The 11,494-nt window shown below is 40.4% G+C and overlaps 1 protein-coding gene across 1 annotated transcript in view; it reads right to left on the reverse strand.

Annotated features, from left to right (window-relative positions):
- Positions 1-7,395: 7,395 nt before the first annotated feature.
- The window catches only part of LOC306914369 (uncharacterized protein), a gene marked incomplete at both ends in the record, with an annotated part of 5,320 nt that continues 1,221 nt past the window's right edge, over positions 7,396-11,494 (reverse strand). Inside the window, 5 exons of the mRNA XM_079491364.1 lie at positions 7,396-7,548; positions 8,143-8,283; positions 8,703-8,773; positions 10,175-10,343; positions 11,159-11,326. Coding sequence (XP_079347490.1) covers positions 7,396-7,548; positions 8,143-8,283; positions 8,703-8,773; positions 10,175-10,343; positions 11,159-11,326 — 702 coding nt within the window. The remainder of the gene's footprint in view (positions 7,549-8,142; positions 8,284-8,702; positions 8,774-10,174; positions 10,344-11,158; positions 11,327-11,494) is intronic.

Here is an 11,494-nt window from a genome sequence, read left to right on the forward strand (position 1 = left end):
TTCACCTCTTTCAAGCTGTAGAACGCAAAGAGTTTCTCAACTAATGGCCTAAAAGTATATGATCAAAGATCTTTAACGGTGGAACATTGTGTAATCTCATTCACTGCTAGTGAGAATCTAGGATGTGAACACTTTTTGTCATGCACTGACTTGAAGTACGACATACATAAACACTGTAAAATGACCATAATCAGTTTTGATTATTTGTTATTAGTAAGCATACACAAGAGTAGGTATTGTTTTGTTGGAATGGCGGTATCGCGTTTGTCTTGCATGGTACCAAACCCAGATAAATTCCTGTTCAGTTTCTTAATTTTGTACATGCATGAAAGACATTTGAACAACCATGACAAGGAAAACAAGGACAAAGAAAGGAAAATACTAAAGAAATAGACAAGAAAACTCAACAGGAAGTAAACCATTATGGCAAAAAATAGTTCTAAAAGTGACAGTAACATTAGTTACCGTGTTATGCAACTGAAAAGGCATTTCCATCATTATACTATGAAAGCAACATTCATGTGAATTACTGACACAATGGTTGACTTAACCAAAAAAGGCCCTGACTAGATTCAAACCTCAAAGAAACTGCACAATTTCTCATGTTATAGTCAGTATGGATGGATTTCTCCCTAGTCTCCGCCAGCAAACTGAACCCTGAATATGTCTGACCGTAGGTTACGGTGCATTTGCACTTACTGTAGCCCACTGCTAAGGGAATGTTCACACTACCATGTTTTGGAGTGAGTTCGCCTCGTACCAACTTCATTCTATAGCAACACTGCATGGTCATGTTCTGGACAAACAACTGGCTGGAAACACTTAAAAGGATTAATGTGAAAAGTGGTTGTAATTCTCATTGACCAGCTATAGCCCAGGGCTTACAGTAAACTCTGAGCAAACACACACTTGTGGACTATTCCAGGCTTTAGCTTATGTTAGTCCGGGGCTAAGCACAGAAAAGTGCGGGGAGATAACAGTATTACATTTTCCATATGTATTAACTTAGAAGAAATTTGAAATTTTAGCTTTGAAGCTGGCCTAACAATTGCTAACATTTTGTATTAATTCCAGTGTTAATCAATTTGTACATAGCTTATCTGTAATAGCGGGGTGTGGACGTAGTATCGACACTATTAAGCTATTGGTTGGGTTAAGTACTGCCATATCAACATTACATCTTTCCCCCAAAAATATGTGCCAAGTTCCTTTACAGAAACCATAAGAACATTATTGACAGATTCAAGGCATCCTTTTACAACAATCGATATACAAAAAACTATATCAAACAAAATTCCGACAATCAATGCAGGAAAATAGCAATCAAAATGCCGACAATCAACGCAAGAAATCAGCAGTCATGATAGACAAAATGTATAAAAAAGTGGGCACTTCATAATTCCAATGTACATGATGGAACACAATTAATAAATGGTGAGGTAAAAAATAACAATATCAAATAAATAAATACATGAATAAATACACAAATCAATTAATTTACTGTACATACATAAGCATACAATGCACTGCAAATGTGGGGTCATTATTAAAACAAAATCTTTAGGTTATTGATTTGCAATATGGAAGTAAAGCTTACTATATTTGGCTAAATATAGATCCAGTCGAGAGCTGTTTACCTGTACACATTCAACACCACGTAAAAGGGATATAGTTCATCCCACAATGACTTTGTTTTGTCGATTACTCACCTCTCTAAAGCCTTGAATTCTTGGAGATTTCCAATATTTGATTGTAAGTAAATATAGGAGGGCACGGTAGAACTACATAAAATAATTTATAAACTCAAACAGCTCTCACAAAGAGGAGCACTGTTGTTTTGGAGTTTGTAAATTATGTTTATGAAGTACTATATTAGTGACATCTTCGTGCATTTATGTCTATTTACTAATGGCTCTTAATGTTAATGCTCTGAGCATTGTTGGTGGTTAATAATAATAATATTAATATTAATATTATTAATAATTATAATAATTATAATAATTATAATAATTATAATAATAATAATTATTAGTATTAGTAGTAGTAGTAGTATTATAAATGATGTTTATTCCGTAAATGCTAATCAAAACTGTACTTGTTTCACATCTGCAGTTAGCTGTCGCTCTACTTGAGTCGACAGAAACAACCAGGAGGGCGACGATATTGATGACGTCGCGGAAGTCGTCGTTAGTCGAGGATGGAGTTCGCTGTCTCTCGAAACAACAGGCATGCTTCTATAGGTATTCTGGCGTATAGCCGGGCGGTCTGAGAGCTCCGCCTATATACTGATATGCTGAGTGTGTTTGGTTACGCCACTTTGAAAACGGTAGCGGTAAGTAACAAACCTACTCCCACTAGCTAGGCTAGCTTCTTATATGTAACAACATATTGGTAACACTTTATATTAAGGTCGTCTTTATAATGCATTATAGCGCATTTATAATGCATTATAATGTGCTTATAAGGCATTATAACACTCGTTATAAATGTTTATAATCATGTTTAACAACTTATAACCACGTTTATAACATATTATAAGTGCTGGTCATAATGCATTATTATGCTCAGTGGAACAGCACATTATAACTATTATAACTTGTCTGTGTCATAATGCATTATAACCAATGCGTTTATTAATGAATGAATGAATGAATAATGTCTTATAAACATCAATAATATGCTATAGCATATCATACAAAGTTTTCTCACTTATTATAAAATGATACAACTGCTAATAACCATTGAATAATGTTGCCACTTTACTTAAAGGTCTCAAAGTCCTGCTATATCATATTATTGATGTTTATAAGACATTATTCCATTTAATACACATTGGTTATAATGCATTATGACACAGACATTACAGCACTTCTCTATGTGCCTTTATAACCACCTAAGTTATAATAGTTATAATGTGCTGTTCCACTGAGCATAATAATGCATTATGACCAGCACTTATAATACATTATAAACGTGGTTATAAGTTGTTATACATGATTACAAACATTTATAACGAGTGTTATAAGGCCTTATAAGCACATTATAATGCATTATAAATGAGCTCATAATGCATTACAAAGGCGACCTTAATATAAAGTGTTACCAAAATGTTCTCCGGGGATTGACAGGAAAACATTCTATTCAGTGAGTTATGCTGGCGAGCAACAACCAGTACATCTTGAATCCACAGCGTTCTAGAACCCTCTGTAACAACAGAATTACATGTCATCTGAGAATTTGAGTATGCTGTCAATGACATTGTTTGTTAAAGGACCACTTCACCACTTTTCAACTTCTCTTCCTATAATTGGTCCTAACTAATGTTCATGATAAAATACCACCATTTTTTCCTACTCAGTCTGTGTCTCATAGGAGAAACGGCAGGCTTTCTTTTCCTGAAAAGTTGCAATGCAAAAGTTGAAGCCTTCGTTCTCACGATAATACAAATCTGCCTAATGATGATGTCACTGGTGGATGGGTGTCCGAACTGCCCAAAGCCCTCCTATGAGACACAGACTGAGTAGGAAAAAAATGGTGGTGTTTTATCATGAACATTAGTGAGGACCAATTATATGAAGAGATGTTGAAAAGTGGTGAAGTGGTCCTTTAACATTGCTGAGATACTGGGCAAGGACAGGTGTGAAAACAGCACTGACTCCCAATCATGTTGATCCTTTTCATCTGTAATATCACATTATGATATAATATTAAACATATTTTCAAATATAGATGTCGGATTTATAGATTTCTTCGCTCTAAGCTGATTTTTTTACAAGAAAATAAAAATGATTAATGCTCGAACCAAGCATACGATAGATATGCTTTGTCAATCAACCCACACATTCGGTCAAGCAATCGTGGCTATTGATGAATCTACTGTCAATACAATTATGAATACTAGAACACAGCATGAGCAGGACAGCACATTCCTTAATCAGACATTCCTAATTTACAAATGCGGGACAATGGCTTTAAGATTTGTCGTTGCCTTGGGTCTGTCATAAAATGTAGTCAAGTTGGAAAGTATCCGAACCTGCAAATTAAAATAAATGTACTTTACTGACACCATCATTTTGTTTATGACGTCCAGTCCATTTATGCAAAATTGTTTGAAATAAAATGTGAATAGATAGTCTAGTAGCCATGCATAGAGCCCCATTGTGAACCCGGACATGTTGAGTACACCAAGGCTTTATGTTAGAAATGTTTAGTATGGGTCCCCAGCATGTAGAAACTGCCGGATGCTAACTTGCATATGTTGAGCAATTTTCACAATTGGCATAATATGTGACCATACCATTAACCACAACAAATATTCAAAATTTCATCATGCTTTATGTAGCATGTGACATGTCAAACTAGGGGGTTTTCATGATGCTGAATCCATTCCAAGCATTGGTTTTGCAAAAAAACACTCATTGGGCTAAAAAGTGGGCATGGCCATTTTAAGCCCAATGAGTGTTTCTTTTGCAAAACTAATGCTTGGAATGGATTCAGCATCATGAAAACCCCCTAGTTTGACATGTCACATGCTAGATAAAGCATGATGAAATTTTGAATATTTTGCCTTCTATAGGTTGTTAATGGTATGGTCACATATTATGCCAATTGTGAAAATTGCTCAACATATGCAAGTTAGCATCCGGCAGTTTCTACGTGTTGGGGACCCATACTAAACATTTCTAACATAAAACGTTGGTGTACTCAACATGTCCGGGTTCACTTTTTGGCTACTAGGCTAAGATGTTTAAATCCCCGCACAAATTAAACTAAACTGTGGTGTGCAGCAATGCACTCTGGGATATCCCAGGAACATTTTATGAATGAACAGACCTCTTTTAGTCCGTTTAGACAACCCAATGTCTTCTCTTATACAGGATATAGGAAGGCAGAGCGACATCCATTTGGTCAATCTTTTCATCTGTTCCCCCGCCTGCCTGCCTTTCTCTTTTTTCATCCCTCCATTTTTTTTGCGTCTATACACTGACACCACGCTAGACAGGAACGCCCAAAAACGTCACATCCGGTTTTAGCCTGGGGTAAGAATTCTTGGCTGCCAATGCAACTTGGTCCAATCCTTAATCACATACAGACAAACATCTATGCCGATGCTATCTAACTTGCGGAGGTAGCGTACAGATATTTCAACGTATGGCATTGCAAATACGTTTGATAATCGCTACTCTGCTCAATATTGTTTTGAAAATGGCGCAAATTGCATTGCAGTGAACGAGCGCAAATCACAACTTCCCCCGATTGTGGGCGGAGTCACAGTTTGAGGCGCTGTTTACGCGCCGTGGTGTCAGTGTATCCATCACCGCAGGAAGTGGTGTGGACGTAGCATGCTTCCTATAAGACAGTGGTGTTCAACCCGTTTCATAAAAATAGCAGACCTACAAGCTCGTAGCGCGCCACTCGGTGGCGCGCTACGAGCTTGTAGATCTGCTATTTTTCAATAGCTAAAGCATAACATAATGCTAACACCAAAAGGGGTTCCCGGCCAAAATGGGTTAAAGACCCAAGACTATTTTTGCGGTCGGATACGATTTTGTACACATTTCCATGCTGTATTGAATTTTGATGTAGTAACCATTAGGAGAGATGACAGGGAAACGATCAAAATAACAATACTTATAGGGATGTCCCGATCACGTTTTTTTGCTCCCAATCCGATTCCGATCATTAGATTTTGAGTATCTGCCGATACCGATTTTACCCGATCCGATATTTATATATTTATAGAACATATAATATCACAATAGTACAATATCCCAAATCACGGACAATTTCCAGTCTAATATCATGATATGGATACAATATTGATACTATAGGGATGTCCCGATCACAATTTTTGGCTCCTGATCCGATTCCGATCATATGAAAATGACGTGATCGGCCCCGATTTCCGATCACCCAATCCAATTCTTCTACATTCTCCAATTGTGTAGACTTCTTGTAATTCAATCAAGTAAATGCAGATATTTAACAATAATTTAACTCTTGAGAGCGTAAAAAGTCCACGCAATCATTTTACTCTCTCAAGAGTATTAGTTAGAGATCTGAGGGTCCATTTGGTTTTCCCGACTCTCCATCATTTAGTTGGGGGGGACCACCTGGAACCCCCTCAAGGACACACACAGGTTGAGAACCACTGCTGTAAAACATCACCTCCTGTTTTCTCCGACAGCCTTCCATTCTACACATAATGTACTTCCATCACTTCCGTCCCAACCATCTCTCCTCGGTTCCTTCGAGTCTTATCTGTCCTTTGATGATTTGAAGCACCGCTTTAACCACAAGTGACAACACAACATGCTGAAGGACATATTATTCCCGTAGAGTTCCTATGATAGAAAGCCTTCCATTCTTCACATACCTCCATCACTTCTCCTCCTCCACCCATCCTCCCCAACCATCTCTCCTCGGTTCCTTCGAGTCTTATCTGTCCTTTGATGATTTGAAGCACCGCTTTAACCACAAGTGACAACACAACATGCTGAAGGACATATTATTCCCGTAGAGTTCCTATGATAGAAAGCCTTCCATTCTTCACATACCTCCATCACTTCTCCTCCTCCACCCATCCTCCCCAACCATCTCTCCTCGGTTCCTTCGAGTCTTATCTGTCCTTTGATGATTTGAAGCACCGCTTTAACCACAAGTGACAACACAACATGCTGAAGGACATATTATTCCCGTAGAGTTCCTATGATAGAAAGCCTTCCATTCTTCACATACCTCCATCACTTCTCCTCCTCCACCCATCCTCCCCAACCATCTCTCCTCGGTTCCTTCGAGTCTTATCTGTCCTTTGATGATTTGAAGCACCGCTTTAACCACAAGTGACAACACAACATGCTGAAGGACATATTATTCCCGTAGAGTTCCTATGATAGAAAGACGACAAAGTCTCATCTCTTTGTCTTCCTCCCGTTCACCTACATCCGTAGTTTATTTTTTGACATCATCGGGAACCATCTCGGAACGTCATTTCAAATTCCTCCACTCTTCTTCACCCTCCCCCTTTTCAATCCATCCGTCGATGTAAAAGGAAGTATTCGCACATCCCACTTCATTCGGATGCAGGCGCAGCATCCGAATCAGTGAAAACTGAAGCAAACGTAAAAAAACATTATTTTCACCAACCAAAAAAAATCCCACACATGCACGGCTCTCTTGCTCAGCAGCCTCTGCTTTGATTTAAATTGACGATATTGTCAAAAACAATTGTTCGTGAAAATATGTTTCTTCATGTTTGCTTCAAATCGTCGCCAGATATCGAGGCTCAGTTTCAGAAATATGGTTGACCGGGTCTTTCGCTTACTCAGTCCTTCCATCTCGACCGACGCATTCTGTCCGCCCGTCCGTCCGTCCGTCCGTCCGTCCGTGTGTCCATCATTGCAGGTAGCGGTAGACTTTGAAGCAGTGGTTCCCGGAGTCGGCGACCACCACGTGTCCGTCCGAGGTGAGGGCCAGTCCCTGGGGACCGTAGAGCGGGTCGGCCGAGGTGTTGATGTAGGACAGGAAGGAGCCGGTGCCGTCAAACACCTGGAGATAGATTGATTGACTGATTAAATACTGTATTAACAGTTTGTAAAAAAGCACAGAGAGAGAGAGAGAATGTAATAATACATGGATATAACCCATTCGTAATTCAAAATTATTCAAATATTTTCCCAAAATAGCAGATGCACTGTCTAGCTCGCAGCGATTTTTGAACAGCCACCGCTAAAATCTAAAATGACAGAGATGCATTCCCCCGTTTTAATGGGTCAATTCCGGAGAGTTTTTGTATTGGTATTTTCTTTTTATACCGTCATCATACAGGACCTGTCTGTCTGTCTGTCTGTCTGTCTGTCTGTCTGTCTGCCTGCCTGCCTGTCTGTCTGTCTGTCTGTCTGTCTGTCTGTCTGTCTGTCTGTCTGTCTGTCTGTCTGTCTGTCTGTCTGCCTGCCTGCCTGCCTGCCTGCCTGTCTGTCTGTCTGTCTGTCTGTCTGTCTGTCTGTCTGTCTGTCTGTCTGCCTGCCTGCCTGCCTGCCTGCCTGCCTGCCTGCCTGCCTGCCTGCCTGCCTGACGTCCGTCCGTCCGTCCGTCCGTCCGTCCGTCCGTCCGTCCGTCCGTCCGTCTCCTGAGTCCTGGTACCTGTATGCGGCTGTTTCCCCAGTCGGCCACTATGATGTTTCCGTTCACGTCGACGGCGACTCCGGTGGGAGCGTTGAACTGTCCGTTGCCCTCGCCGTTGGAGCCAAACTTCAGCACCAGCTCGCCCTCTGGCGTGAACACCTATGGCAACAGAGACGGTCGCAGTTCAGAGCAATTCAGTTCAGAATGCTTCATTCATTGGCACACAGTATAGTAGAGTAGATGCTCTGTGAAAGGGAGAGGCAATGCTATTAATTAAAATCACACTCGTGTGACGCGAGGGGCGCTCTTATCATCATACATCACGTGCATAGGCCCTCGAAAAGGAGGAGGAGTACAAAGGCAAAAAACAACAACAACGAATAGATACGGCAGATATAGCTTAGCCCATTTTGGGCGGGAACCCCTTTTGGTGTTTTGACATAGAAACATAGCTTTTTCAGAAAACTGTCAGGATGTAGAAGACATTTTTAGAATCTGATCTCAGGCCTAAATGGGTTAGAATCTCAAATAATTTTCAACGTTTTCAACATGAAATACAAATAAAACAGTCCTTGCACCTTGACGGAGTGATTGTGAAAGTCGGTCACTATGATTTCATTGTTGTTGTTGACAGCTGCAAAGTGGGGACCTGGAGTCAGGAAGACAAGAGGCTAGTTAGATCATTACCTTCTCATGCTTGTGACCATCAGCATGAATAAACTGAACAATGGCACCAATATAGACAAATTCACAGAGGCTTGCCTGGGTGCGGCCATTACCGAGGTGTACCATTAAGCGCAGCAGCACTGATTAGCTACACCTGGCCTACGGAGCACCTGCCTCATGGATTACCCCTCAGTAATGGCCGCGCCCAGGGCACCCCTCTGTGAATTCGTCTATAAAAGTGCTTTAATATGACTTACGGGTTGCATTAAAAGCAAAAGCTAAAGTTAACCTATTAGCCCTTACTCTAAAGTAAACATTATCTTAAACGCCCAGGATTACGGCTTAGACCTTAGACAGTAGGTATAGACGAGTAACAGTTTAAGTCCAAATTGTATTCTGACCGCTCCACGAAAAGGCCTATAGTTGTCCTGACCCCTTATCCCTCATTTATACATTATGGATAATTAGTGTGGACTTAAACTGTTATTCGTCTATAGTACTTAATTGACAATTGAAATAAATGAGCAGACAAAATGTGAACTGTCTGGAACACTATGAAATTGAAGCTTATGAAGTTGTACACTCTCTCCTGCTTGGATGAAATGTGTTTACTAAAGAGCTGGGACAGATTGCAGATCCCTGTTATTGAACCAACACTAGAGCAATGACTACTGATCAGAATATTAAGCTTCAACATTTTCACCAAAAACATTTTGTTTCAACCATAAAATATACAACTTACACTATGCTTTAAACTCATTGTAATCGCCTTCAGTACAGTACAGTACAGTACAGTACAGTACAGTACAGTACAGTACAGTACAGTACAGTACAGTACAGTACAGTACAGTACAGTACAGTACAGTACAGTACCTGCCATTGTTGATTTTGTCCACTAATACTATGACGAAAAATGTTCGTCGTACCGGAAACTAAATGAAAACTAAGCCATGAGAACTAAGACTAAATATATTGACAATTTCGTCAACAAATAAAAACAAGACTAAAATGTTAGGGAGGGTTAATAGTGGAGAAGAGATCCAGTAGAACTAAAAGACAAGTCATTTTATGCCTGGTTACATGCTGAAAATAGCAGATCTACAAGCTCGCAATGCGTCAACGCGTTGTGAGCTTGTAGATCTGAAGTGTAAAATCAGCCATTTCTGACGGCATCAAGGCCCGCCAAAATACATTTTAGTCGACTAAATCAACTGTAGCTTTAAGTCAACTACAAAATCTTATGATATTTAGTCGACTAAAACCAGACTAACACCAAAACATTCCAGGTGAGTAAAATGTGACTAAAATTAAATTAAAATCATTCAAAAGACTATATATGACTAAAACTGAAATCAAAACTGGCTGCCAAAATCAACACTGCTACCTGCAAACTGTTTGTCGCCGTTGCCGCGACTGCCGAACTTGCTGAGCAGCTTGCCAGTGGGTTGGAAGATGAACACGGTGCATGCCTTGTTGTCCACCACGATCACGTTCCCATTCTGGTCCACGGACACGCCCTTTGGCCCCATCAGCCTACCAGAGCCCAGTTTGGTCTGACGCCGGGCAGTATAGAGTCAACCAAGGAAAGACAATTAACATTTTGGGCGGGAACCCCTTTTGGTGTTAGCATTATGTTATGCTTTAGCTATTGAAAAATAGCAGATCTACAAGCTCATAGCGCGCCACCGAGTGGCGCGCTACGAGCTTGTAGGTCTGCTATTTTTGAAAAATCGAAGAACGACTGACATAGAAACATAGCTTTTTCAGAAACTGTCGGGATGTAGAAGACATTTTTAGAATCTGATCTCAGGTCAAAATGGGTTAAGTCATTTATAAATTATAAATTGCATTACAATTTTGAAAAACAACTTGTTAAGTTAAGAAAAAAAAATTGTGTGATTGAAACATTAACACGGTTTGATATACAGTTATACAGAAAAGTATATAGTATAAAAATGGTTAAAGTGGTTACACAGATGCTTTCACGCTTTTAATGGCTCCTAACTAGTTAAATCCCCTCTAATTAATTCCACCTCCGTCCCTCCCAGATGACACGGCAGTGCCTTGCACAGGTTGTCACCAGTGGTGTAAAGTACATTTATTAAGTACTGTACTTAAGTACAATTTTGAGTTTTCTTTTTTTACTTATACTACTGGAGTATTTCCAATTTTCTGTACTTTCTGTATAGGCATACTTTACTCCACTACATCTCAGACACAAATATATACTTTGATATACTCCCTCAAGGACCCCTAGGGGTCCCCGGAGCCCACTTTGGGACCCACTGTCCTACATGGCAGTATTGACACCTTTACTCAAGCTAAAACCAATGCGAGTCCTTTTTCCACCACATGTTGTCTCGCTGACCTTGAACTTGCCCTCGCTGGAGAAGATGCTGACCCACTTGTTGTCGTAGTCGGCGATGATGATGTCACCGCTCGGGTGCACGGCCACGCCCGTGGGGCGCTGGAGTTGCCCCGGCGACCGACCCCTGACCCCAAAACGGCTCCTGAACTCCCCCTCGTTGGAGAAAATCTGCGCACCGACAGCGCACACACACACACACACACACACACACACACACACACACACACACACACACACACACACACACACACACACACACACACACACACACACACACACACACACGTTTTATATGCAAATGTGTGTGTGTGTGTGTGTGTGTGTGTGTGTGTGTGT

Source organism: Electrona antarctica (genome assembly GCF_951216825.1).
Source record: "Electrona antarctica genome assembly, chromosome: 21".
In the NCBI taxonomy this organism is placed as follows: Eukaryota; Metazoa; Chordata; class Actinopteri; order Myctophiformes; family Myctophidae; genus Electrona; species Electrona antarctica.